Here is a 27,831-nt window from a genome sequence, read left to right as displayed (position 1 = left end):
TGGCGCCGGTCGGGTGCTGGAGGGGCGGCGCTCTCCGGTGGTCAGGGTTTCCTGTCTGCTGCGGCTGGACCCGGCAGCGAGGGGCGACACCAGCGGCGGGGAACCGACGAAGGGTAAGCGCTGACCCACGACGGAGGCGGCCCCTCGGGCTCCTGCGCTCAAGTCTGGACCGGCGGACCCAGCTGCTGACGGCGGCGGAAGCCGGAGCCCGGCCTCTTTTGTGCGGGACATGGAGGTGCAGCGTGAAGACCGATCAGGTCCCGGGCGGCCCCTTCCGAACAGGGTGGGGGGAGGTGCGGGGAGAAGGCCCTTCCTTCTATACCTGCACGGGAGATCGGGACCCTCTGCTGATTTGTACAGGACCTAGACTGGGCCCTCATGTCTGCATCCGGGCCCAGCCCTCTGTACATCCGCTCTGAGAAAGGTACCCCTGCTCATACGTAAGGACGAATTGGGTCCTCCCGCGCACTAGAACTAGAGACGTGGGACTCTCTGCACATCTGTAAGGAGTAGCTAAGACCCTCGCTGCACATCTGTGCAGAACTGATTGCAGAGCTGTGCCAGGGGCCGTAACTTAGTTACTGGGGCACCCAGTAAATATTTGATTGAATAAAGGAAAGAATGAAAGAAGATCTGCATGACGGAAAACCAGGCCTTCTGCTACTGTTCCTAGGATGCCTTTCCTCTTAGCTTTGACCCTTTAAGGTACTGAAGTGACACGGGAAAGATAAGCCTGGTCTGTGTCAAGGAAAATAGGCGATTTTACTGCAGATGTTGGTTCTTCTGGTAGGGGGCGAAATGCTAGTATGTCATATCAATTCTAATAATGATGGCTAACATTTATTAAGCACTTATCAGGTTTAATCCTCACAACAACCCAATGGAATAGATACTAATATTTACATTTTACAGGTTAAGAAACAGAGAAGTTAAGCCTAGCTAAGAGGAGAACATCCACAAAATTTTTCTGTATGAGCTTCTCGTGGATGTTACACAGCTTTCACCAGTCTTATCACTATTCTTTTTCCTCTCCGGTCACACAGTCCATGCTTCAAACAACTACCAAAGTATCCAGTCCTTCTCTGCCTATTTCATGATTGAATTCCCCCACCATCAGAGAGAGATTCTAAAGTGTCTCAATTTGTTGGTTTTATGTTAACCAACCCAGCTCCATTTTATACCTTTTTTTTTAAAAAAAGTATGCCAGTAGCATATTTTTAGAGGTCTTAATAAAAATTATCTCTATCTGGCTACAGAGCAAATCTAAACAGTTATCAGAGTATTGTACAAACCATATTCTATTTCCACAAGCAAATAAATTTAAAATATAAAAGAAAAAGAAACAAACCCACATTTGGATTTTTTTTAAAAAACAACATTTAAATAACTCAGTCAAATAGGATATCATTATTCTAATTAAAATGTAATTAGCATGAAACAGTGATAATGCTATTTATAAAATGTGGGGAATGCAGTTAGAGAATACTTAGAGGGAAATTTATAGTCTTAAAGACTTACATTAGAACATGTATTTTTTCAATCTGAAAATGAGGCAAATATTCAATTTTAATAAGATAGAACAGAACAACAGAATTAAAGTGTAGAAAATAAAAGAAGTTGAGAGCAAAAATTAATGAAATAGAATTTTCCTATATAATAGAGATGATTAACTTAGCCAAAAGCTGTATCTTTGAAAAGACTAATAAAAAAGCCAGACCTCTGGTAATATTGATTAAGGGAAAAAGAAAAGAAACATGGAAAAATGACCTTAGGAATGAAAATAGGGACATAACTTTGGTTACTGAAAGATTAAAAGAGAGAGAAAGACTTCAATGGAAACTCTTTTTGATGATGCTTTTGGGCAATTTTCTAGGGAAAACAACTTACCTAAACTGATTCAAGAAGCTATGGAAGGGACTTCCCTGGTGGTGCAGTGGTTAAAGCATCCGCCTGCCAATGCAGGGGACACGGGTTCGATCCCTGGTCCGGGAAGGTCCCACATGCCACGGAGCAACTAAGCCCTTGTGCCACAATTACTGAAGCCCTCGTGCCTAGAGCCCGTGCTCCACAACAGGAGAAGCCACTGCAATGAGAAGCCCACGCATCGCAACAAAGAGTAGCCCCCGGTCACCACAACTAGAGAAAGCCCACAAGCAGCAATGAAGACCCAACACAGCCAAAAATAAATAAAATAAAATAAATTAATTAAAAAAAAAAGAAGCTATGGAAATTTTGAACAAACCTAGGACTACTGAAGAAATTTGATTAGTTTAAAATCTACCTTCACACACATCAAAAAAACCCACCAAAAATATACAGGCAATTGAAATGATTCTAATCTTCTAGAAACTCTTCCAAAAAAAGAAAGAAAGGAAGAAAACATTTACAGTCTATTTTTGGGGGGGAGGCGGGGTGCCGCGCAGCATGCAGGATCTTAGTTCCCTGACCACGGATCGAACCTGTGTCTCCTGCAGTGGAAGCTCAGAGTCTTAACCACTGGACCGCCAGGGAAGTCCCCAGTCTATTTTGTGATACCAAAAATGAGGCAAAGAAAATTTCAAGCCAATCTCTTTTATAAATGTAGTTGTAAAACTCTTAGATAAAATACTAGCAATCAGAAGCCAGTGTTGTATTTTTAAAAAATGCATTATGACTAAATTGGGTTTATCCCAGGAATGTGAGAATAGTTTAACAATAGAAGATCTATTAATACAATTTACACATTTACAGATTAAAGGAGAAAACATATCCCATTAGGTACAGAAATAGCATTCAATAACCATTTATGATTTTTTTCAATGGTAAACTAGAAATAGAGGTAAATTTCCTTAAACCAACAAAGAGCAAAATGAAAGCAGGAAAGAGACAAGATTGCTCACTATTGCTGCTTTCAATATTGTACCCGAGGTCCCAGCCAGAGCTGTAAGACAAGAAAAATAAATAAAATTGATTAGAAAGGAATAAACAAAACTATCATTAGTTACAGCCTTATGACTGTCTATCTATAAAACAAAAGGACACAGCTCCTTCCTCTTTGCTACCACCCATAGAAAGAAACAGCCATCTTTGGACGTTTTTCTGTGGGTACTAAGGTGAGGGGGATTAAGAGCTGCAAAAGCCCAGGTAGAAGGCAGAGCAGGCTAGGATGAAGAGTAGCGCCTCTGATGACAGAACAAAGTCAAGGTCTGGCCTTGCTACTTACCATCCATGAGGCAATTTCCTTCCTGAGCCTCAGTTTCCTTTGCAGAGTAGGGATGTAACAAATGTATCAATAACTGCAGAATGAGACTGCTGTGAAAGATAAAGGAAACACTTGTAAAGCACTTAGCATAGTGCCTGACACATAGTAAGTGCTCAATAAATGTTAGCTATAATTGTAGTTATTTTTAGGCTTTTGGCTTCAGATTGCTTTTCTCTGGCCTCTATTCATTCACAGGACAAATATTATACAGCATCTACTGCATGCTGGATCTGGCTCCTAGGCATCTGGGGTGCACAGACTATATCAGAAGAGGGTCCTGCTCTCTTGGAGCTTAAGGACCAGAAACACAGTGTACGATTGTTGTGAAGGAGCAATGAAGGGGACCACAGTAACCGCTATACAAAAGTACAACACCCAAGGACTAAGCACTTTCCCTGCCTTCCGAGCTCCCAATGTCTGCAGGCAGACCCCCCGCAAGTCCTCAAAAATTCTTCTCCAGGGGCTTCTGAGGACCTTGGGCTTGTTCTCTCTGTCCCTATGAGGATGGGCAGAGGAGGCTACCCTGAAAACAACTGAATCTTGGCTTCCCAGCCTCAGCTCCGCGGCGAACTAGCCTCCGGGTTTTAATGAGCTGCCCCAGGTTAGAAACAGGACGTGACTGGCTGGCTCAGAACCCTGAAGATCTTATTAAAGAATCATGTCCCTTGTACTTTGGGCTGAAAAGCTCTTTCCAGCCGAGGATCAAAGCAAACTTGACAAACGTTTTCTCATTAATCTCCCATCCCCCTGGGGCAGGAGCAGATCGGTAGCTGTTCTCTCTGGCTCTCGAAGGGAGATGATATGACATCAACGTGGTGTGGCTGGTGGAAAGACCTCCCCACCAGTCAGAGGCAAAGCAGAGACGAGGACCCAGGTGTCCTAACTGTGGCCATGCCAAGTGTCACCCTACCCGCTTCCCACCTCCCACCCCACACCCTCAGCACTGTCTCTGGAAGAAGGAAAACATCTCATTAGGCAAACAGCCTCACTGGTCCTCAGGAGAACTGTAAAGGTTAGGCGCACTCCGCTGCCAGTGCCCTTTTAACTTCCTGCTTTGAATGTTAGGCTGCTCTGTAGCTCCAACTCAGCTAATACAGTGTAGACTCAGATGGTGGGACCAGGCACCCTCTGGCTTCACTTTCCTGGTCACAAGAGTGGGGTTCCTGGGAATTCCCTGGCGGTCCAGTGGTTAGGACTCCATGCTTTCACTGTCGAGGGCCGAGGGGTTCGATCCCTGGTCAGGGAGCTAGGATCCTGCAAGCTGTGAGGCACAGCCAAAAAAAAAAGAGTGGGGTTCCCTGGGGGTGGGAATGCGAGGATGGGAGACAGGAATTCTGAGTGTTGAAAATTAGGTCTAGTCCATTTATCTGAAAGCGTTTGCAGCATACATAATGCTAGTTACATAAAAGGCATTATAATTATTATACAAACATAAGGGACTGTTACAACAATGTGATCATGAGGGTGTGATATATAAGGTCATTCCAAGGCAGTATAGCAGGCTCTATGGGCAGACTGCCCGGGTTGGAAGCAGGATTCATCACTTACTACCACTGGGATCTCGGGCAAGTTGCTTAACCCTCTCTGTCTCAATTTTCTCATTGAAAAATGAGTATAATAATAGTAGCTATCACGTGGGGTCATGATGGGGTTGAAAGGAGGTGAAACGTGTAAGGCGCCTAGAACAGTCCCTGACAGAATGGACACTTACCTGTTGTGTTTATTATTATGATGAGCTGATTACTGGGACAGGAATAGAATTAATTACACACAAGTAAAAAGATGATTATTGGTTGACATCTCTCCTTTGTTTTGTGTGGGGAAGAAATTAAGAAGTTTGGGGGTGAAGGACCGGAGTTTGAAGTCAACTCAATTCTGCCTCATTCCCCAAGGAAAAAATGAGTTGTTTGCTGGAGTTTTAGGTAGAAATCCCGTGTTTCTTTGCTGAATGACCCTGGTAATTGTGACCCATCAGTGGGACCTCATCTTTCCTAGGAAAGCATTCATCTATTCCTATCCCCCAGGAACAGCCCCCTGTTTCTTACCCCTGTTAACATATCCCTAGACTTGGGCTGAACTTTTCCAGGATATCTGTGACTCCTGCATTGCAGAAATTCCATCTCTACCTTTGGTAGGCTGGCTTGAAGGTGAAATGAAAGGGGAGAGAGGTCTGAGGGGAATTCAAGAGAGAATAGGTAAATAAGCTTTTGGGATTACTACCAGGGCAATATTAGGAAATCTATCCATGTCACCCTCTACATTAACAGACTAAAGGAGAAACACCGTGTGATCATCTCAGCGAGTGCCAAAAAAGCATTTGATAAAATTTAGCACCCATTCCTAATGGGTAGTGGAGGGTGGGGAACTAAATAAAGAAGAGCTAAAAATAGAAAGTAACTTATTATTTGCAAACTACATCATCATTTAATTGAAAAACCTAAGAGAATCAATGACAATCTATTAGAACTAATAAGGGTGTTCAACAATGTGGCCAGATACAAGATCTGCATACAGAAATCAGTAGCTTTCCTTTGTTCTGTCAAAATGAATTAGAAAATGTAATTTTAAAAAGAGATTATTGGGCTTCCCTGGTGGCGCAGTGGTTGAGAGTCCGCCTGCCGATGCAGGGGACACGGGTTCGTGCCCCGGTCTGGGAAGATCCCACATGCCACGGAGCGGCTGGGGCCATGAGCCATGGCCGCTGAGCCTGCGTGTCCAGAGCCTGTGCTCCGCAACGGGAGAGGCCACAACAGTAGGAGGCCTGCGTACAGCAAAAAAAAAAAAAAAAGAGCTTATTTACAATATAACAAAGACTATACAGTAACTAGTAATAAACCTATGAAGAAATGTACAAAACTCATGTGAGGAAAACAATAAAATTTTACCGAAGATTATAAAGTTGTGAATAATGAAAAGAGATACGATATTCCTAGATGGGAAGACTTCATACTGTAAAGATGCCAATTCTCATATTAATCTATAAATTCAAAATAATCCCAATTAAATTCTTAGCAGGATTTTTCATAGAATCAGCTTCATAAGCTGATTCTAAAATCATGCACAAGACAAGATGCCCAAGAATAGCCAAGAAAAAGAACAATAAGGTGATATATTATAGAACCACAATAATTACAAGTTACGGGAAAAGGAATAGACATTTCAGTAGATCAGAATGGAGAGTCACAAAACAAGTTCATGTTTATATGAGAATTTAGTTATGTTAAATGTGGCATTTAAATTAGTGGGGGGGGGGACTTCCCTGGTGGCCCAGTGGTTAAGAATCCACCTGCCAATGCAGGGGAGACAGGTTCGAGCCCTGGCCCTGGAAGATCCCACATGCCGCGGAGCAACTAAGCCCGTGAGCCACAACTACTGAGCCCACGTGCCTAGAGCCCGTGCTCCACAACAAGAGAAGCCACGACAGTGAGAAGCCCACGCACCACAGCAAAGGGTAGCCCCACACTCTCTACAACTAGAGAAAGCCCATGCGCAGCAACAAAGACCCAACACAGCCAAAAATAAATAAATTTATTAAAAAAAAAACAATACAGGAATGCCTATTATCATTCAACATTGTTTTGGAAGTTCTAGGGAATACAGTAGACAACATATGAAATATTTAGTGTAAGTATGGAGAAGAAAAAGTTAAAAATATTATTTTCTGATACATAATTGTATACTCAGAAAACTCAATGAGCTCTAATAAGAAGCACTTAAAGTCAATAAGAGAGTTTGAGGGAATTCCTTGGTGGTCCAGTGGTTAGGACTACACACTTTCACTGCTGAGGGCCCATGTTCAATCCCTGGTCAGGGAACTAAGATCCCACAAGCCTCGTGGCACAGCCAAATAATAATAATAATAATAATAATAGAGTTTGAGGATGGTGGGTATAAGGCAAATATATAAAAATCAATCATGTTTCAGGACTTCCCTGGTGGCGCAGTCGTTAAGACTCCACGTTCCCAATGCAGGGGGCCCGGATTTGATCCCTGGTCCGGGAACTAGATCCCACATGGGTGCCGTAACTAAGAGTTTGCATACCACAACTAAGGAGCCAAGTAAGGAGCCCGCCTGCCACAACTAAGACCCAACGCAACCAAATAAATAATTTTTTTTTAATCAATCATGTTTCTCCATATTAGCACCTGGAAATAGGGAAGGTATTCCATTCATAAGAGCAATAAAGTACTTAAGAAATGTATTAAAAGGACAATTATAGAAACTATCTGAAGATATAAAAAATACACGAACAAATAGAAAGGTAATAGCCATATTCTTGTATGAAAACATTTCATATAAAATAAATATGTAAATTTAATATAATTCCGATTGTAATCCCAATAGAGTTTTTTTTGGGGGGGGTGGTTCTGGGATGGGGATGGAATTGATAAAATGTTCTTAAAGTCGAATAGAATAAATGACTGAAAATAGCCAAGAGAATCATGAGAAAGAAAGCTGGGGTTGGGAGGGGTGTCTTGCCTTGCTAGATAAGAAGCAACTGTAAAGGAATGGAGTGGAAACAGTGTGGTGCTGGCACAGGAATGGACAGATTAGTGGAACATAATAGAAAGCCCAGAATAGGCCTCTGAAAAATATACAGTCATTGGATATGACAAAGACGGTCTTTCAGATGAGAAAGATATTTGTCAATAATTGGTGCTGGCATCAATGTTCTCTTGAGGTATAACATGGAGCTGAGCTGTTGAGGAGGAGGTGGGAGAAGGCCCCTGAGTGCTAGGCTGAGGGCACCTGGTCAGGCCTGGGTCAGATTGGTCCTCATCTCCATCATGTCTCTGCCCAGGTGTTGCCATGGTGATGGCGGTGGAAAGCAGCATGGTGCGGGTCGTGGTGCGGGTGCGGCCCCCCACCCCGAGGGAGTTGGAGAGTCAGCGGCGGCCTGTGGTTCAGGTGGTGGATGAGCGGGTGCTGGTGTTTGACCCTGAGGAGCCTGATGGGGGCTTCCTTGGCCTGAAATGGGGCAGCGTCCATGATGGCCCCAGGAAGAAGGGCAAAGACCTGACGTTTGTCTTTGACCGGGTCTTTGGTGAGGCGGCCACCCAACAGGACGTGTTCCATCACACCACCCACAGCATCCTGGACAGCTTCCTCCAGGGCTACAACTGCTCAGGTGAGCCCATCTCCTCCTCTGCTGGGCACTGGTTGAGGAGGGCTCCGGCCGTGTGTTCTCTGTGGGCCCCCTATTCATTCTTCTCCTGTGTGGGGACCACTCCACTGGGCCACGGGATACAATAGCAGATCAGGCAGACAGCGTTCCTGTATGCGTGAGGCTTGCAGTCTAGAACTGGGAGAAAACACATCACAGAATCACACCCACAAGTGTGTGGTTAAAAACCAAGATAAGTGATATGAGGGAAAGAATTGTGGGCCTTCCACAGAGGAAGCTACCCAGGCTGGAGAAGGCTTCCCTGAGGAAGGGATAAGCTCCCACTCATGGTGGAGACCCCTTTGCCCTCAAATCCACAAGCCTACAGGGGCACCAGGAATGGACACGGAGAACTCAACAGCTGTGAACGTAGGGGATGTGGGTGGGTGGGAGGGAGCAGTGGAACCGCGCATGTGGAAAGAAGGAAAGGGGCTCGGGGAGAAAGGAAGGGCTGACCGGATGGAAATGCACTGGGGGAGCCCCTGGAGAAGGTGGATCTGGCCCTGCCGCCACCCTACTCCCTACTCTGTCTTCTGTAGTGTTTGCCTATGGGGCCACCGGGGCCGGGAAGACACACACCATGCTGGGAAGAGAGGGGGACCCTGGCATCATGTACCTGACCACCATGGAACTGTACAGAAGGCTCGAGGCCTGCCGGGAGGAGAAGAGACTCGAGGTGCTCATCAGCTACCAGGAGGTAGAGCTGTTTGCACCCCAGGACTGGGCGGCCCCATCGCTCATTCTCACAACCACCTAAAGAGGGAGTGGGGTGGAGTAAGCAGGAGCGGGGAGAGGGTGGTAGGGAGCGGGCAGACGGGGGCCCAGAGGGTGGACACAGCTCCAAGAGAGACTGCGTGTGAACTGACCCCGCCTGTCCTACTCATCATGTGACGTCATCCAGCAGAGTGCCACTCACCACGGCCTGTCTCATCATGCTTCCCTGACCCAGCAACTCAGCTCTCCCCAGCGCCTAGGGGAGAGGCTTCCCGACCAGCCTCTCCCTCGGGTCTCTCCCTGGCTTCCTTTCTCCTCAGGTGTACAATGAGCAGATCCACGACCTCCTGGAGCCCAAGGGGCCCCTTGCCATCCGTGAGGACCCCGACAAGGGGGTGGTGGTGCAAGGGCTTTCCTTCCACCAGGTAAGGGGCTGGGCTCAGGTGGGACGAGCAGCCCCACTGGTCCTCCGGGATCCCCTCCCCGGGTAGTTTGGGGATGTCCTGGATCCTGTTGGGACAGTGGTGGTGATAGCAAGGGGGTAACATGGGTCCTGAAGAGCAGCCCTTCTGTTGGGGGAAAAGTCCCCACTGGGGAGACCACAGCCCCCTTCCTGCACATCTCATCTGTAGCCGACCTCAGCTGAGCAGCTGCTGGGGATGCTGACCAGGGGGAACCGTAACCGCACGCAGCACCCCACTGACATCAACGCTACATCCTCCCGCTCCCACGCCATCTTCCAGGTGAGGAGGGGTCACAGGCCAGGGCCTGAAGCTGGAGCTCCTGGTGCCAGTGGCCCCTCACCCCTGCCATCTGCCCCCAGATCTTCGTGAAGCAGCAGGACCGGATCCCAGGTCTGACCCAGGCCCTTCGGGTGGCCAAGATGAGCCTGATAGACCTGGCTGGCTCGGAGCGGGCGTCCAGCACCCACGCCAAGGGGGAGCGGCTGCGGGAGGGAGCCAACATCAACCGCTCCCTGCTGGCCCTCATCAACGTCCTCAACGCCCTGGCCGACGCAAAGGTAAAGCTGCACGGGGCCAGGCTCCTCCCCGGGACAGCGACCCAGTGCCCAAGCCAAGGCTCCCTCCCTCCAGCCCTGGGCCGAAACCTATCAAGTCTAAATTTCCTGGTGGTCCAGTGGTTAGGACTTGGTGCTTTCACTCCAGCGGCCCGGGTTCAGTCCCTGGTCAGAGAACTAAGGTCCTGTAAGCCCAGCAGCGGGGTCAACAAAACAAACAAACAAAAAGCAAAGGCTACCGAGTCCAACCTGGGTCTGTGTAGTCCAGACACTCGCTCCACGCCCACCCACTGTCCCCAGGGCCGCAAGTCTCACGTGCCCTACCGGGACAGCAAGCTGACCCGCCTGCTCAAGGACTCCATCGGGGGCAACTGCCGCACGGTGATGATCGCTGCCATCAGCCCCTCCAGCCTGGCCTACGAGGACACTTACAACACCCTCAAGTATGCCGACCGGGCCAAGGAGATCAAGCTCTCGGTGCGTGCCAGCTGGGAGGGCCACCACCCTGGAGTGGGGGTGTAGGGGTGTCGGGGGAGCCCCCAGGCTGGGAGGAGGAGGGGACAGGACCCACTGGCCTCCTCTGGTACCTGGAGCAAGCGTTCCCGGAAGGCCGAGGGAAGAAGTGCTTAAAGGGGTCCTCGTCCTTAAAATATCACAGCGCTGGGACGATTGAGGCAGAATCTTCTCGAGAGGGAGGCAACGGAAGGGACTGGCCGAGTATCAGCCAGTGATCTTTGTCAGACTTGTTTTTAGCAGCAGGCCCATATTTTTGGCAAAACAACATATAACACAGATAAAAGCAGAGTTGCCCGGTTTCCCCCGCCTCCTCCAGGGAGCCCCGGTGCTCCAGGAGCCGCTGCGGCAGAGCCCCTGGCCTGCAGAGAGCATATCGGTCAGGGAGCCGGGGTCTCGGGTTCAAAGGCAAGCTCTCCTCTTGCTGTGCTAGGAGAGCCACTGGCCTCCCTGTTCCCTCAGTCGTGAGGGTGCGTCTCGGGAATGTGAGTGAGGTGTGCCTAGCGCGGCGTCTGGCCGCCGGAAGTGGTTGCCGAAAGCTGCTTTGAATGAACAAACGGATCCCTCCCCTGTGCCCCCATCTCAGCTGAAGAGCAACGTGATCAGCCTGGACTGTCACATCAGCCAGTACGCCAGCATCTGCCAGCAGCTCCAGGCTGAGGTGAGGAGCCGCCCCGGGAGCTTGGCCGGGAGGCAGGGCGCCCGGCTCGGGGGCAGGACGGGACCGCCGGCGCGCGGCCAGGGCGCTCTGCCTGCCCCCTGCCTCCTGTGCTCACCCGGCGCTCTGAGGGGCTGGGCTGCTTCATTCCAGGTGGCCGCCCTGAGGGAGAAGCTCCGAGTGTACGAGGCAGGAGCGCAGGCCCCGCAGCAGGACTCCTCGCAGCCCCCCCAAGCGGACCCTCCACATCAACCGTGAGTTCTGCCTCCCCTACCTGCCCCCATCCTTTCTCCAGCTTCTGCAGGGCTAGGACTCCTTGCTTCTGTTCTGGCATCTGGGGTTAGGGGTTCCTACTCACTGCCCGGCACACTGACTGTCACCTAGAATGGTCTATGTCAAAGGAGTAAATCACACCCCAGCCTATATAAGCAGCATCTACTCTTCAAAAGAAGGTGCATTTAAGGGGCGGGTGTCATTGTTTCCTAAACCAGAAAATCCCTGACTCCTTCTCCCACGCTCAGCTACTGCCCTCTTATTACCCAGGCATCCACCCCTTATGGACCTGGAGCCACAGAGACCCTGCCGCCTCCCTGATTTTCCCACCTGCCCCCGCTTCCCGCCTTTCAAACCTCTCCTTTCCGCCTTAGCCTTCCCAGCTGCCCCTCGCCATCCCGCCTCCCCAGCCAGCCCTGCACCCCAGAGCTACGCCCAGGGTCGGCAGTCCTTCAAGAGGAGAGCCTGGGGACAGAGGCCCAGGTGGAGAAGGTCGTGGAAGGGAACTCTTCAGAAAGGGAGCAGCTCCCAGAGGACAAGGACGAAGGTCCGGCTGAGGAGGTAAGACTTGGAGCTGGTGGAATATTGAAAGAAATGCCCCACCCCCAACTCACAGGGTCCCTTCAGTCCCAGCTTCTCTACCTGGATGTCTTATACCTCAGTCATTAGGAGGCTTTCAGATCCTGCGCAGGAAGAACTAGTCTGTCAGATCCTGTGTGTCTGGAAGTGGGGAGGCTGAGTGTTCACAGAAGGGGAGCAGGGAAGGAGCACGGGGACTGGGAGAGAAAAAGCCGCTACCAGGACCTGGTTGTTCCAGGAGCTGTCATTCCCACTCTTGGAGGAGGGACGGGTTGTAGGAGCTGCTCACGTAAAGTGAGGGAGGCCGTCCTGGGCCCTCGACCTGTGACTCCCTTCCTCTCTAGGTTCCAATCCAGGTGCCAGCACAGAACCTCAGACACCCATTGCCCGGCTCCCCTGACCTGACCCTGCAGCCCAAGCCAGTCGTGGACCACCTCCCACCACAGAACCTGGGCAGCGACCGTTCTAAGCAGTAGGTATCTTCTTGCTCCAAGGCGGGAGGTGATGGGTTCCAGGCCTCCTGGGGTGGGAGTTGGCGCTAAGTACATCACAAAAGCTCTGTTTCTGCTCTAGTTAAAGAGGCAAGTCTTTTCTCATCAATATTGTCCCTTACCTGCTGTCAACAATTTGATATTATCACCTACTCTGTTTATGTAGCATCCTCTCTATTTATTACTCCGTGTAGCTGGCAGCCCAACAGGAGGGAAGCAAAACACCGAATTCCATCCAGACAGCTGGCAAACACCGAGCTAGGGCAGGGCTGCCTGGGCTAGTGCTTTGCTCTCCAGTCTGAAGGCCAAGCTGCCTGTGCTCAGCAAGGAGATAGCTGCCAGCAGCTGAGCAAGGGACAGCTTTCCTGAGTCAGGTGTTTGTCGTGTGTCTTCATCAACAGATTGACTGCTGCTCCTCTCCTCTGAAGTAAATACAAACCCAAAGAGAAATGGCTTTTGGACCATTCTTTCCGTGCTTAATAGAGAGGTGCAGCTAGTATTTTCTTCCTTGGGCCCCAGAACATAAATCCCCTGCCACTTAGCTTTGCTGCTGCCAACCCTACACCTCCCTCCCCAGCACGCTTCACGCTAAGCAGTGTATTTAAAGCTTCCGGACAGAAGGGCCTGTTTAATTTTATTTCTTGTTGGGGAGTGCCTGTTCCCGACTCAGCAAAAAATGCTGCAGCCTGAATAATCAGCGGCTCATTATCTGTCTCCCGCTGCCGACTCCCTGGGGCCCTGGAGTGGCAGGGATGCACTGGCGGGATGTCCCCTTGGCCCCCAGGGAACAACCATGGACTCCCACTGATGACTCAGGGTCTCTCTGCCTGGAGTCCCGCGTTGCTAGGACACCAGGGTTCTCATTTCTGCTTTGCCTCTGATCTTATGGTTTCTGACAAGTTGCTTCAACCTTGGCTGCGATTTGGGCGTCATGGTCCTCGTTTTCCTTACTTCTTAAAGTTAATAATAGATACTAACAAACTGTGATGGAAGACCCCAAGTGTCGGGGCTGCAGAACATTCTAGATCTTCTCCATGCTTGAAAACAACCTAACAACCAGATCATCGAAAATAATTTTGCTTTGGCCTTAGAGTTGAGAATCTTAGACCACCAGGGCACTGAGTAGATCTTAGATTTTCCAGTTCAGTGGTTTTTCGGAATTTTTTTTTAGCGGCAAAGCCCTGTCTTCAAATGAAATCTTATGCTGAGGTCTAATATGTAGAATGGATAAAGGAGAGCTGTTCTATTAGAAATGTTCTCTGATGGGTTTCTTGAAACCTGAATTGAAAACCCATGATATAGGCTGATGGGGGCTACATGGCAAGAGGGACGGGGCCAGACCTGGGTCATCTGACATCCAGGCCAGTGGCTTTTTCCCCAGACTCCCACTTTTCTCTCTCTAATTTTCATATAATGTGTGGCTCAGGCAGATATAGAATGAGTTTCTGCTGTGTCCTTTTTAATTTATATCCTGCCTTCTTTCAAAAAGGCCTTGAGGCTGCTTTATAAAATGAGTTTGGGTTCCCTGAGCACACACTGAGGACAGAGGAGGGCGCTCAGAGATGTCCAGGCAGGTAAATGCTACCCAGGGATAAATGACTGGCCATGAAAAATCCCCACCGAGATAACTGTTTATCCTTTTATCATGGGTGTGCCTCACAGAAGGAAAATTTGCTTTCTTAGAATCTAAATTTACAACATCAATAATCACATTACCCTCGTAATTTCCTTTATTTTATTTTTTACATATATATTTTTAAAAATAAATTTATTTATTTATTTTTGGCTGCATTGGGTCTTCGTTGCTGCGCGCGGGCTTTCTCTAGTTGCGGCGGGCGGGGGCTACTCTTTTTTTTTTTTTTTTTTTTTTGCGGTACGTGGGCCTCTCACTGCTGTGGCCTCTCCCGTTGCGGAGCACAGGCTCCAGACGCGCAGGCTCAACGGCCATGGCTCACGGGCCTAGCCGCTCCGTGGCATGTGGGATCTTCCCGGACTGGGTCACGAACCCGTGTCCCCTGCATCGGCAGGTGGACTCTTAACCACTGCGCCACCAGGGAAGCCCGAGGGCTACTCTTCATTGCGGTGCGCAGGCTTCTCATTGCAGTGGCTTCTCTTGTTGCGGAGCACGGGCTCTAGGCGCGCGGGCTTCAGTAGTTGTGGCACACAGACTCAATAGTTGTGGCTCGCGGGCTCTAGAGCACAGGCTCAGTAGTTGTGGCGCATTGGCTTAGTTGCTCTGCGGCATGTGGGATCTTCCCAGACCAGGGCTCGAACCCGTGTCCCCTGCATTGGCAGGCAGATTCTTAACCACTGCGCCACAAGGGGAGTCCTTCGTAATTTTCTTTAAATAGCCCCTCAGTGCATGTGAAGTATGTGTTAATACACACATACTCTTTCAGCATCCCAATCACTGAATAGAAAGAGCAGACTGAATGCATTTTTGAGGGTCTCCTCGGAGCCAAGATCAACATGGCCTATCTTATTTAATCTCATTAACCTGACAAGGTAGATGGCATTATTATTATTATTATTAGAGAAAACAACAGTTAACTAACCTTATAGTGCTGGGTATGTGCCAAGTACTCTTTAAACACTTTATATCTAAGATAACCCATTTGGGGAATTCCCTGGCGATCCAGTGGTTGGGACTCTGTGCTTTCATTACTGAGGGCCCGGGTTCAATCCCTGGTCAGGCAACTAGGATTCCGCAATCTGCCTATTTCATTTCCCCAGCAACCCTGTGAGGTGGCTGCGTGTGTTGACCTCATTTTAGGGATGCGGACACTGAGGGTAGGAGGTGATCCGAGGTCACGCAGCTGGGATGTGTTGGAGCCGGGTTTTGAGCTGTTAGTCTGACTTGAGCCTGGCTCTTCTCTGCTACCTCCCATTGCCCCTCTGGGAAATGGACTTAAGATCACAGCACTTGTAGGTGGCAGAGCTCAGAGGAAACTCAGACCTTCCGAGTCCAAGGCCACTTAGTGCCCTTTCCCTACTTCCCAAGTACTGTCTTTGTCAGGGGACATGTTTAGTGAGTGAAGCCGCCCACCATTACCGGGGTCATCTCCGCCAGCCCTGGTCTTCAGCACGGCTGGAAGGGTGATGAGGCCAGCCAGGCAGTCTGGGAGGGCCAGTGCACGTGTGCTGCTCACCACACCTGGAGCCCTGGGGCTGGGTGCTCCAGGCAGGTCTGAGGTGGAGTGGGGATCCCCTTCTCTCTGTTCCAGGCTGGCTCTGAGGGTGTTGTGCCTGGCCCAGCGCCAGTATTCCCTGCTCCAAGCAGCCAACCTCCTGACCCCTGACATGATCGCAGAATTCGAGATGCTGCAGCAGCTGGTACAAGAGGAAAACACTGAGCCTGGAGCAGAGGCCACCGCGGAGCCTGACCCGGCCAGGGGGCCACCTCTGGCTCAGGAGCTACGTTCAGAGTCAAGTGAGTCTCAGCCCTGCTCGGCCTCTGTCTTCTGGTGCCAAGGGGTGGCTGGGGCCCCAGGTGCAGGGTTATAGTTCGGTCAGAGACTGGACCCCTAGGATCATGGACTTCTGCACAGAGAGGCCCCAGGGGTCACGCAGACCCGAGGAGTCAGGGGCTCCTGCCTGTCCGGTGTCTCTCTTCCCCAATTCTACACATTCTTCCTTCTGGCCAATCCCTGATCTCCCCTCAGCACCCTCCTCTCTGCCCAGAGTCTCCAGGATACTCCGGCCCTGTGACCCGGACCATGGCAAAGCAACTGAATGGCCTCATACACGCTCTCGGCGTCCCACCCGGGCCTGACCGCACCTCAGCTCAGGCATCCCAGCGGCCCACAGAGAAGAAAAGGAGGAGACCGAGCCCCTTGGAGCCAGACAGCCCCCCAGACCCGAAGCCCGGGACCAAGCGCCGGCGCCAGTCCCTCCTGCCCTGCCCGAGGAGGGGGACCCCGCCTGAGGCTCGGCTTCCGTGTGGGCCCATCACCCCCACGGGGGGACGGGCCTCCTCCCCCCCCCATTCCCCCAACTTCTGCCCAGCCACAGTCATCAAAAGCCGGGTGCCCCTGGGCCCTTCCGCTCTGCAGAACTGCTCTACCCCTCTGGCCCTGCCTGCACGGGACCTCAACGCCACCTTTGATCTCTCTGAGGAGACCCCCTCAAAGCTGGGCTTCCACGAATGCATTGGCTGGGACAGTGTCCCCCGGGAGCTGAACAGGCTGGATCAGCCCTTCATCCCCAGGTGGGTCTCCCTTCTGGCCTCCCAGCAGGGGGTCAGGGGCCACAAGGGACAGAGGTGCTGCCCAGGGGAACGGAAGACAGCACGCTCTTGGAATTGGGACACTGCATCTCCTTCCCTTTGGTCTGACCAGCATCCAGGCCCAGAAGAGCAGAACGCGCCGTCTCTTTGGAGGCGTCGCTCCTCTCCAGGCCCTGCCTTGTCCATCTATACTTCAAAGCCGCCAGCTCTGTGCTGGTTTGTCACATGCCCCTGAGCAGCTCACAGGCGCCCCCTATGGGGAGGGTCAGCGGGGAGGAGGAACTAACACGGGGTGCCTGGCCCACTCTGTTCCTTGGCATAACCTGGGCCTGGTCTGAGTTCTGTATCCCACTGAGAAATACCTGTTTCTACCACTTCCACCCCAGACTTTACCCTCCAGCCCAGCATCTGGAACTGGGAAGGGGATCCTGAGAAAACTTTCTTCAGCATTTTTCAGTGGGAAGATGCTCTCACCCTCGGCTTCTGCCCGCGTGGCAGGGAGGGGGGAGCAGCGACCAGCTCAGGACGGTCCAAGGCCGTGAACAAGCAGCAGACTGACCTGGACTCGGGAGGCCGAGGGTGGCAGGCTGCCCACTGCTCCCCCCACCTCTCCCACAGCCCAAACCCCCTCTCAGTAACAAGCTCAGAGCCAGGCAGGTGGAAGGGTGAAACTGTCTGAACTCCAGTTCCCCGGACGTGCCAGAAACTGACACCTGGATGTTCTCCCAGAGCAGGCCTGTCGCTCAGCTGTCAGCCCAGACCGAGTGAGGCAGGGAGGGGAGTCCACCTCTTAGGAGGAAGAAACTGCAGAGGTCACCTTGTCTAACCTCCCTGCCCCGCACGCCGGGCGCCGGAGCGGGAGGTGCTGGCACTCTTCTCTGGTTCCCTCCTGATGTGCCACCTTCATCCTCCTCCCTCCCCAGCGGACCCAGGCCCCTGTTCACCGTGAAGGGCCCCAAGCCGGCAACTTCCTTCCCTGGGACCTCAGCTCGCAAGAAGAGGCGCGTTGTGAGGTGAGGCTGGGGAGGTGTGGGCAGAGGAGAAGAAGGAGCTGTCACCAGGGCAGCAGGCGCCTGGGCCAACTACAGCTGGTCCTCTGGCAGGACCAGCGTCTGGTTGTCTGAGGTTCCCTGGGCTCTTGCTATTACAGGATTATATTAGAGATGTCTCCCTCCTTTGGTAAAGGCCACAGACCCTCTCTCCACGAGGGGGACATTCAGTGTTCACTGGGTAATCCAGGGAGTGGACTACCCACCCCCCTCACCTCTACTTCCCTCCCAAACCGCACTCAGCTCCCCTCCCCTCTGCTGCCTCTCCCACCCTCAGGTCTGGCCTTGGCCAAGTGCTTCCTACTGTTGCTCAGCCTCCCCCCACTCCCAAGGCTCCGTGTCTAGCTCTTACCCTCCCACCCCCACCGCTCCCCCCCCATAGTCCAGAGGCTTGGCCGTGACCTTCCTCCCTTCTTCCTTCCTTCCCTCCCGCAGTTCCCGCGGCCACAGTCGCATCGCCCGCCTCCCCAGCAGCACCTTGAAGAGGTCAGCTGGGCCCCTGGCAATCCCAGGTGACTGGTATTTGGGGGCAGGGATGCTCTGGGTCAGAGTGGCAGATGGGGACAAGAAGTAGGAGGGGAGGGAGTTCCCTGGCGGTCCAGTGGTTAAGACTCGGCGCGTTCACTGCGGTGGCCCAGGTTCCATCACTGGTCAGGGAAGTAAGACCTCGCAAGCCGCCAAAAAAAAAAATGTAGGCGGGGACAGGCGAGAGGAGGGCATGGGGTACTTCCGAGCATCACAGGGACCCTGGTGAGAGAAATGGGGGATGGGGTGGGGGAAGGGAACGGTGGGATACAGCCTCACTTTTCTCCTTCCTCCCTGCGTCCCCTCATCTAACTGGCCTGCAGAGCCCCCCTCCAGTCTCCACTCCCCTGGCAACCAGAGGAGCCAGAAGGAACTGTTGAGGGTTGGGAGAGCGCTGTCAGCTGGGAGCTGCTCCGCCAAGGTGTCCTGACCGCCGGCCCCTGTTGGTCCCTGGAGCCGCCTAAACCAGGAGCCCTGACCTGCCTTCCTCGGCTCGGAGCAATTAATGCCAACACCCTCTTCCTTTACTAACAGTCCTCCCCCAGACGTTCATTCTGCTGCTCACCCTCTTTATTAATCTCTTGTTACACTCAGCTTCTCAGCGTGTACTTACTCATTTGTGAGTTTTAACGTGTTGCTATTTTAAAGGGTGCTGCCATCATTCCCCCCTGGTTTATAACACCCTCCATGCAGGAAGGTGGCTTTTGGGGGCCTTGTTGCCCACCCCCCATCTAACACAGGGCTCTGCACAGTGATGCCCGCTGTGCAGTTGAGGAGGGGTGGGCATGGGATGGGGGCATGAGGGAGTCCCAGCTTGGCTCTTCCTGGCTTTGAGAGGAAGGCGTCTTCAGCCCCATCCCCCCAGCCTGGAGTAAGAGCCCCAACCCCATGCCACAGTCCTGGCGATGATGCAGATGATGGTGGTGCCTTGATTTCCAAATGAAGAGAGTTTATCGTTTTTACCCTATTGTAAACAGGATACACACTCAGTGTAAGAAGAAGTGTAAACATTAATGCTACCACCTAGACGTAAGAGCTGTTAATACTTGGGTTTATATCTGCTGATCCTTCAGTTCTGCATGTATATATATATATATATATATATATATATATATAGTTTTTTAATTATAATGACTAATAAACCACCTCCATCCTTGGTGTGTGTTTCTCTCTGTACACCTAGGTAGGATAGCAACCCCTTCCTCCTCTTCAAGAAACTTCTGAGTATAAAAAACATGCCCCCTCTGCCTCCTCCTTCAGCCTTACAGGTGGGCCCTGTCCCTTACTCCGCAGCCCCACCTTCTGCTAAGGGCCCCTGCTCCTTAGCAGGTGAAGAAGCTATCACCCCTGGAGGCCTGGTCCATCCTCCTACAGCCTGCGTGTGGTGGGTTGCCAGGAGTCCTGTCGTCAGAGAGAGCATCTTAGTGGTCCCCAGGTCTTACAAGGCTCCAGGCTGAGCCTCCACCTGCTGGAACCCATTGCAATCTTCCTCCCACAGCTTCGAAAGCTCCCCTCCACCCCCATTCGTGGCTTTCCTCTCCACTCATTCGGATTGTGACAGTTCAACCCAAGCCTACCTCTTTTTCCCCAGGAAGACGTGGCTGGCTGCATGAACGAATGGCATAACCAAAATTCCAGGAGTCTGTGTTTAAATTGCTTCTGAAAACAAACACGTAAAAGGCATTTAGCACTTTGTGAGTAGTGTGTAAACAATGTCGCTAATTTCAAGTGAGGCCTCTGCTGCTCTGGGCAAGCAACCTCCCCCTCTACCTGGGGCACCCCTCCCCGCTCAGTTTCCATGCCTTTTTGGAGGAGTGGAGAGCACAGAGGGGAGCGCCGCATTCCTACCGGCTGCAGGCATCTCACACGACTTCACGACCTTATGAGGTATAATGAGGAAATAGACAAAAAGGTTAACAAAATGTGCCCGGAGTTAAGACGGCAAGTGGCAGCGCCAGGACTCAGACCAGGATCTGGTCGCACACGTGACACCAAGCTGCTTCTGTTTAGAAGTGAACAGACATCGTTTCTTTCCGCGTGCCGGGAATTTCCTCCTCTCCAATTAGTCTTCATGAGTTTCCTTCCCCTGGGTACCATGATCCCCACAGAAGCAGTCACCGCCTCACATCTGTAGCCCCCAACGGCTTGGTGTGGTACCTTTGACCTCAGGAGACCTCGCCGCATGCTGGTTGGATCCAAATTGAATAAGTTCCTCATTTCCTGGGGCCCTCACATCTATTATCTCATTTGATCGTCACCATCACCCCTGCAGGCGCAGAGGCAGCAGGCACAGGGCAAGGTGGCTGGTAACCAGGGCCAGGAGGGCAAGCTTCACCCAACAGGCTCCGTTGCACGAGGGCTGGGGGCAGCTTGCAAGGGGAAGAGGTCACTCTTGACAAGGATGTTCTGCAGCTGACCATTCGCTCAGCAAACATTTGTGGCTCCGTGGTGCAAAATGTGCTCTCGGGTGACCCATTAAATGTACAAAGACTCTGCCAATGGAGTTAAGCACACGTGGCTCCTGCCCTCAATCACGGGAGGTTGGGCTGAGATGGGCCGCTCACAAGGAGGCAGCCTGGCTGGTCCAGGGAGCTGGCAGGGGCTGAGGGGGGCAGCGAGCTGACGGCCGGCTCCCAGCTGACCTCCGTGGGCAGTGATGAGGCTCTGAGATTGGATTGTTCTCATATAGAGTCATCCGCCAGAGGCGGCAATAGATGGCTCCCCCGTCCACTGCCCTAGGTTCCCCCTCCCGGCTTCAGCCTGCCTCTTCCGCCTTGAGGGCCTACGCAGAGCCCCTCCCTCTACTTCAGGGAGTTTAGACGTCCTCTCTTCCCAGGCTCTTTGCACCCACTCCAGGCCCCGAAGCTCAGGTCTGGGCCCCACACCGGGGGCACAAATTCCTGCCCAGTTCAGAGAATCAGGCTCAGTGCCAGGAGCTGCAGACACAGAACAAGACATGGTCCCTTCACACAGAGTCAGGATGGAGTCCTTGTCACCTGAGAGTAAACCAAACCTCCGTCAGTGTTAGGATGTGTCAAGAGGAAGGGACTGGGCTTTTCCCACTGGGTCCTCCCACCGCCAGCCATCAGCTTGGCACCCACAGGGGACATCCTCACCCCATGGGGATCCTTCCTCCCTGGCAGCTGCTAACTCAGGCATCCTGCCTCCCAGACCCTTGCTCATCTGCCTCCAGTTTCCCCCAGAATGTCTCTTTGGCTCTTGGCTAGGTTTGGGGGATCCTGCTTCCCAGACAGTCTAATTTCTGGCTATCTTCCCCTTCTCCACAGTTCTTTTGTGAATAGGGACCTAGAAAGTCTTGGGATGGAGTTTGTGGGTGGAGGAAGGGACCAGAGTCGTACCCAAGAGCCTGGAGACCATGGCTGTGTTTTCTAGCTCACCCCAGAGCTCCCCTGGGCTCACCCGCAGCCCTACCCCCGGCTCATCCTGCCCATTTGAAGGACCACTGGATTGGAAATAACAGGCCACCGGTCAGCCCTCTCCTCCCTCCAGGGACACATCTGGTCCCCGCCTCTCACCCTCCCAAAGGGACACAGTCAGGCAGGGAGACAGAAGGGAGCAGGGAGCAGAGCAGACCAAGGAAAGCAATTAAAGAGCTGGTCTCAGGGTTAGAGGCCGGGGGCAGGCTTGAGCGGCCCTTGGCTGGGTGGGGAGGCAGGAGTAGAGCAAGGCCCCGAGCTTATTAACCCCAACACAGCAGCCTGGCCCCTGGGTCTGTGAAGGTGAATGAGCTGATGCCTCCAGCGGCTGAGGGGCTGGGGAAGCGAAGGGGAAGGAGTCCAGGGGTTCAGCCAGGAGCCCTTCTGCAGCCACAGGAGTCGGGCGCTTCTAGCCGACAGAGCTGGATGGACACAGGCTCAGGACCGGAGAAGGAACCATCCCTGGCTGGAGGCAGCCATCCTCCAACCGTCCTCCAACAGAAAGGGGAGACCCCTGCGCTCAGGGAGCTCCCAGCTGACAGTGAACCATGGGTTCTCCCATTAGCTGGCTCCCATCCAAGGGGAAAGGGCAGCTCCTGTCCTGTGGGTGCCTGAGTCTGAAGGGGGAGACAGACCATACCCTTAGGTGCATCCCAGTCTGATGGGAAAACATAGGTCTAGCATCGGGAGGACCCCATCTTCAGGGGGTCTTGTCCTTGGGAAGCCTCAGGCTAAAGTGCAGAAGAGACTCGCACCCATGGGAGATGTTGACACACCAAGGGGTTCTCAAGCCAATGGAGCTGTGGGTCTCAAGCCCACAAGGGCTGGGGAAGGGCAAGGATGGAGCGACAGAGCCCACTGTGGGAGTCAGGGAGGAGAGCAAGCAGGCTGGGAGACAGCCTGTACTCTGAGTCTCCTCCAGAACAGGGGGACATAACTCTCACATGTCCCCTGGGAGACCCAAAGCCACAAACAACTAGTGATCTGGGGGCAAAGGGTGCTGCCCCCTCCCCACATCCTGTCCACATTGCCAGGTAACTGCCCTTTGCAGGGGGGGCCTGCCCACATGCTGTCCCTGCCCCAACCCCAATGGAGTCAACAGGACATGGCCGCTCCCCTGGAAGACCCAGCTCCCAGCCCCCCAGGTCCACCCCATCACAGATGCGCTAACATGGAAACAGGTGAAGCACCTGGCAGGTGTTATTAAATGGAAGCTAGGATTTGTCGAGCACCTGCTGTGTCCGGCTTTTCACTGATTTTTATCTCACAACTACCTTGGAAGTAAATATGTCTAGACCTCATTTTACAGATGGGGAAATGGAGACTCAGAGAAGGTTCCTGAGTCATCCAAGATCATACAGCTATTGAGTGGCCATGGCCTTGCTCTCTCCCCTAGACAGCACTGCCACAGCAGTCAGAGGCAGTTCTAGTGAGCCTTCTAAGTGACGCACATTTGGGTTTTAGAAAGCCTGCCTAGAGCTGTGAGACCAACTTTCTTCCTGCCTCCAAAGGGCTATGTCCACCAGGCCACTCGGACCTGGTCAGCTCAGCACTGCCATCTAGTGGCCAGTTTCCTTCCTCAGAGATGGGTCACTGAGCGGACGGACTGGTCAGAGATCCATGTTCTCTCCATCCCACTCATTCTTGTTGATCACCGTGCTGTGCCAGGCACTGGGAGAGTGGCAGGAGCACAAGCGGAGTCAGTGGGCAGCAGTCAAGGGACAAAAGGGCCCCTTGAATTAGAGGCTGGCAGGTTTGGAAAACACTGGGCACCTTGCGTGCAGGTTGAGGCCGGGTGACGTGTTGATCTATCCTGGGATCAACTTGGGCCTTGTAGGCAGGAGGGCATCCTGGCAAGTTCTGACGTAGAAGATGGGCACAGGGAGTGGGAGGTCATCTTGTCCCCAACTCGGCTTGCAGTGGGGCGCAGCTTGGCCGAAGGCCGTGTGGAAGGGTGTCCAGGCATCCTCTTCTTGGGACCCGCAGCGTTCTGCCGTCTAGTCCGGAAGTCAGTCTAGGAACTGGCCCAAGGCTTTGGATGATGAGGCCCTCAGATTGGGGAAGCAGGAGAGGAGGCGCCACAGAGAATGGGGCCTGAGTCAGGCTGGGAGGAGGCGGGTAGAGGTGGAGGCCGGGAGCTGTGTCTGCCTGAGGCAGATGTGCATCACGGTGTGACCTAGAACAGAGGGAGAGGGGACATAACTGTCCAACAACAGGGCTTGGTTACATTAATGCACATAATGGAAAACCATGCAACTGTTAAAATGATGATGTAGATAAATATTTACTGATATGGAAAGATGTTCACAACATATTGTCTAGTAAAAAAAAGCAAGTTACAAAATAATTTGTACAGCATGAGCCTACTTTTAAAAACTGAATTTATATGTGTAGAAAAAAATCCGGTAATGTTTATAACTCCGGGTGGCAAAATTATAGCTAATTAAATTTTGTTTTGCTTATCTGTATTTGCTGATTTTTCTACAATGAAGGTATAATAAAAAATAATGAAGGTTTGACAAACAACCATGACTGAGTCTATCTATTTCTTTCCTTCACTGTGTGGACAACTTCAGATAGTTAAGGGCTGAGTGTGGAGCTGGGTCTGAAGGTTGGATGGGAGTTGAAGATGGAGGGAGCGGACCTGGGTGGGTGACAGGGGCCCAGCAAGTGGCTGAAGGGGTTAAAGAGGGGGTCTCATCTGCTGCTGCTGAAACGAGCTGAGCCCCTGTCTCCCAGACACAATTACTGAGAGTCCCTGACAAGCCCTTCCTGCTCTATTACATCTTTTCCCTCCAGTTCCTCTTTGCACTCATTTCAACTAGATTTCACTTGTACAAAGAGAGAAGGCCACACACTGTGACTTGCCCTGCAAGCTGGAAGGGCAGCCTCTCCAAGCCACGGAGAGGAGTTGGGGCAAGGGTTTGTCCCCAGTCTTGTTCTTCCTTTAATGTCACTCCCCGCCCCCATCCTTCCCCGGCCCCTCAACCCACAGCAGGATCAAGTGACTGGGTGCCCCCTCCTCAAGATTCAAGATTCCCCTCCCCATGATACTGCTCAGGCCCAGGGTCAGACTCTGCTAAAGAATTAGGGATTCTCACCTCCTCTCTCTGCTTGGGACTCACGGGGAAATCTTGGCGAGCAGCCTGTAACCTGCCCGAAAGAAAAGCATCTCCCCTGGCGTGGACGAGGGGGCATTGCCCAGACAGGAGCTCAGGGGCTGCGCTGGCTCTGACAGCTGGGGAGGAGGCAAGTAGCCAGACCCTGTCTGCAGAGCTGGAGACCTGGCAGTGCTGCGCTACCCCCAGGGCTTCCCCTTGTGCCCACTGAATGACTCACCTTGGCACAAACACAATGGTCAGGGGTGGGCACAGAGCCTGCTCCCTGCTGCACCCCAGCCCCCATCAGATGCTTTCCGAGAAGCTCTTTGAGCAAGGGGCTTGGGCTGCACCCCACCCAACAGGCTGGCATCTTGGGATAAAAACAGCACAGCCCCCTGCAAGGGCTGCCCTTGCCACGCGACACCCTCACCGGCAGTGGAGAACAAGGCTCCATTCAGCAAGTGCTCGGGAAAAGGCATCAGAGGCCCAGGCGTGGGCAGTGGGCAGTGGGGCGGTGCGGGGGGGGCAGGAGAGGAAGGCCGCCCACTTCCCAGAAGTCCAGGGACACAGATGGGTGAAGGGCCTGGGCAGGGTACTGACCCCGGGGAACCAGATAGAAGGTGTGATTGGATCTGAAATCTCAAGGGGCAACAGGGCCCAGGCCCCAGGCTCCCAGTTCAAACCCACCGGCTCCTAGGTTCCCAAACCCACTGATTCCCCAGAAGCCTTTCCCAGCTTCTCAGCTCGATGCGTGGGAACTTGAAGGAGATAAATCTCCAGTGTGAGAGTGAGGTGGCCAGGGAAACGGGGTGTTACAGGAACAAAGATGGGAGTTGGGACAGCCAGCTCATTCATAAGTGCTTTGTGGAGCTGTCAAGGCCTGCGCTCTGGGAGGGGGTGTGGGGAGGCTGGGCAAGGAAGGGGTGAGCCCGATGAGGCTGAGGCTGGGGCTTAAGGGTGACCCAGGGGGAGGGCCAGAGAGTACAGCGCCTGCCCCCACTTACCCTGTAAGGGGCTCCACGTTCCTTCCATCATTCCCCCACTGCTAGACATAGGCCTCAATTGACTGACCCTCCAGACAAAGGGCGGGTTCTAATTCCGGCCCACAGCCCCGCACCTGCAGATGGGGAGAAAGCAGGAATGCAGAACACCTGTATTCAGAGGGGAGGACTCCAGGAATCTGTTGGGAATGAGGCTGGCAGGAAACTGTAACATAGGCTGTTCCTTGAAGATGTGGAACAGGTTTGTCTTCCACCAGATTCCCAGCATCTAACAGGCACTCAGTGTGCCTGAGAATGCTGAGTGAGGAAAGGCCTGGGTCATAGGATCTAAAAGTTAGAAGACAGGTCAGAGGTCATCTGGTCCAGCCCTTCCTTGACCCACCGTCCCAGTGAAAGGGTCTCCTTGTCCAGTGGTCAGGGCCCCAGACGCAGCATCGGCCCCAGGAACTGCCCACTAGCACCTCTGTCTGGAGCCAGGCTGGGGCTGGCATGCTCAGGAGGCCCTGTCTCTGGGCACAGTGACCTCGGTGGGCATGAGAGGCACTCTCCCCATGGCTGGGCTGCGGCCCAGCCCCACCCACTTAGGCTATGCCAGGGGGTGTTGCCAGGGGCAGCCTGGGCCGGGCCAGGCCAGGTCCTCCTCCATAAAGCCAGCACATCCCAGGAGCAGGCAGAGCCAGGACAGGATGGAGAGGAGACGGGTCACCTCAGTGGCTCGCCGCTCCTATGTCTCCTCCTCAGAGATGGGGGTGGGGGGCCGCCGCCTGGGTCCTGGCACCCGCCTGTCCCTGGCTCGAATGCCGCCTGCACTCCCGGCCCGGGTGGACTTCTCCTTGGCCGGGGCGCTCAACTCCAGCTTCAAGGAGACCCGGGCCAGTGAGCGGGCGGAGATGATGGAGCTCAATGACCGCTTCGCCAGCTACATCGAGAAGGTGCGCTTCCTGGAACAGCAGAACAAGGCGCTGGCTGCCGAGCTGAACCAGCTGCGGGCCAAGGAGCCCACCAAGCTTGCCGACGTCTACCAGGTGGAGCTGCGCGAGCTGCGGCTGCGGCTTGACCAACTTACCGCCAACAGCGCCCGGCTCGAGGTGGAGAGGGACAATCTGGCGCAGGACCTGGGCACCCTGAGGCAGAAGTGAGGAGGGGGCCGCAGAGGGGCGTCACGAACAGGGAGCACTGAGCCGCCCCCCACCCCCAGAGAGGGAGCACCTGCAGACCTGCAGGGTCTCGGGCAGGGGCTCTGCCTCCCTGCTCCCCAGTTTCCCACCTCTGGGAGGAGAGGGTGGCCCTTGCTCCCCAAGATGAGGGTGGGCCTGGGAGGAAGCCCAGGATCTCAGGGATCGGATTCCCAAAGACCTTCAGGTACTCTCAGCGCCTCCCCGCTGGGGAAAGCTGTGTGGGACAGTCAGGGACCCCCAGCGGGGAGGGTCTCTGCGTCTCACTCACTGCAGGGCCTTGTTACTGCGGTCGGGGAGCGCACCTATTCTGAGCCTGGGTCTGTCTAGAGGGGGAACCGGAAGGGAAGATTGGTATGTACCAGGAGGACTGGGCTGGGGCTACAGGAAGAGAGGGAAAGAGCAGGCAGAATACTGGCTTCAGAATACAGGAGACTCTGCCTGTCACCAGCTTATGACCCTAGTCAAGACACTTCAACTTGCACAGCTGTAAAGCGGAGATCTTAATAAAACCCATTTCCAAAGGTCAGAGGAAACCCCAGGGGCATGGTCCTTGCTGGGCTGGCAGGGCATGCCTGTGTGACTTCAAGTGCGGGAGGCCGTGTGTGTGTGTGTGTGTGTGTGTGTGTGTGTGTGTGGTGTGTGTGTGTGGTGTGTGTGGTGTGT

General features: G+C 53.1%; 2 protein-coding genes and 1 long non-coding RNA gene across 13 annotated transcripts in view; 2 read left to right on the top strand and 1 right to left on the bottom strand.

Annotated features, from left to right (window-relative positions):
* KIF18B (kinesin family member 18B) lies at positions 1–20,001 on the top strand. Of its 8 annotated transcripts, none has more exons than XM_027098867.1 (16): positions 1–257; positions 8,044–8,370; positions 8,946–9,103; positions 9,441–9,545; positions 9,753–9,863; positions 9,944–10,141; positions 10,439–10,615; positions 11,238–11,312; positions 11,463–11,563; positions 11,957–12,143; positions 12,506–12,633; positions 15,877–16,082; positions 16,334–16,859; positions 17,801–17,890; positions 18,362–18,438; positions 18,775–20,001. In XM_027098867.1, exons 1-16 carry the CDS (start codon positions 230–232, stop codon positions 18,879–18,881), a joined length of 2,601 nt encoding a protein of 866 aa, XP_026954668.1. In that variant the 5' UTR covers positions 1–229; the 3' UTR covers positions 18,882–20,001. The 8 variants fall into 8 exon arrangements, 6 of the variants coding, with proteins under 6 accessions (XP_026954668.1, XP_026954666.1, XP_026954667.1 ...); XM_027098865.1 differs by having other exon boundaries at positions 1–113; positions 18,362–18,412; positions 18,775–19,044; XM_027098866.1 differs by having other exon boundaries at positions 1–235; positions 18,362–18,412; positions 18,775–19,044.
* Positions 19,316–27,831, bottom strand: part of LOC113615882 (uncharacterized) — an 11,732-nt gene continuing 3,216 nt past the window's right edge. For 2 of the 3 annotated variants that reach the window (XR_003431146.1, XR_003431145.1), the window contains 4 exons: positions 27,057–27,114; positions 25,994–26,931; positions 20,029–24,064; positions 19,316–19,415 (listed from right to left, as the gene is read on the bottom strand). This is a non-coding gene — a long non-coding RNA (uncharacterized LOC113615882). The remainder of the gene's footprint in view (positions 19,416–20,028; positions 24,065–25,993; positions 26,932–27,056; positions 27,115–27,831) is intronic. The other variant, XR_003431147.1, reaches the window with a different exon arrangement.
* The window catches only part of GFAP (glial fibrillary acidic protein), a 9,943-nt gene continuing 8,616 nt past the window's right edge, over positions 26,505–27,831 (top strand). For both annotated transcript variants that reach the window (XM_027098870.1, XM_027098871.1), the window contains exon 1: positions 26,505–27,125. In XM_027098870.1, the coding sequence (XP_026954671.1) occupies positions 26,524–27,125 (602 nt within the window). In that variant the 5' untranslated portion in view covers positions 26,505–26,523. The remainder of the gene's footprint in view (positions 27,126–27,831) is intronic.

Source organism: Aethalodelphis obliquidens, unplaced genomic scaffold, assembly GCF_003676395.1.
Source record: "Aethalodelphis obliquidens isolate GAN/ISIS:26980383/991018 unplaced genomic scaffold, ASM367639v1 scaffold126, whole genome shotgun sequence".
In the NCBI taxonomy this organism is placed as follows: Eukaryota; Metazoa; Chordata; class Mammalia; order Artiodactyla; family Delphinidae; genus Aethalodelphis; species Aethalodelphis obliquidens.
Note: the sequence above shows the minus strand (reverse complement) of the source record. Positions and strands in the feature narration are given on the sequence as shown.

Excerpts from the sequence above, each read along its gene's own strand:
- KIF18B (XM_027098864.1), top strand. The coding sequence starts at position 230 with ATGGAGGTGCAGCGTGAAGACCGATCAG. Across the intron at positions 8,371-8,945 it reads CCAGGGCTACAACTGCTCAG|TGTTTGCCTATGGGGCCACC; the intron begins GTGAGCCCATCT and ends TGTCTTCTGTAG. Across the intron at positions 12,634-15,876 it reads GGCAGCGACCGTTCTAAGCA|GCTGGCTCTGAGGGTGTTGT; the intron begins GTAGGTATCTTC and ends TCTCTGTTCCAG.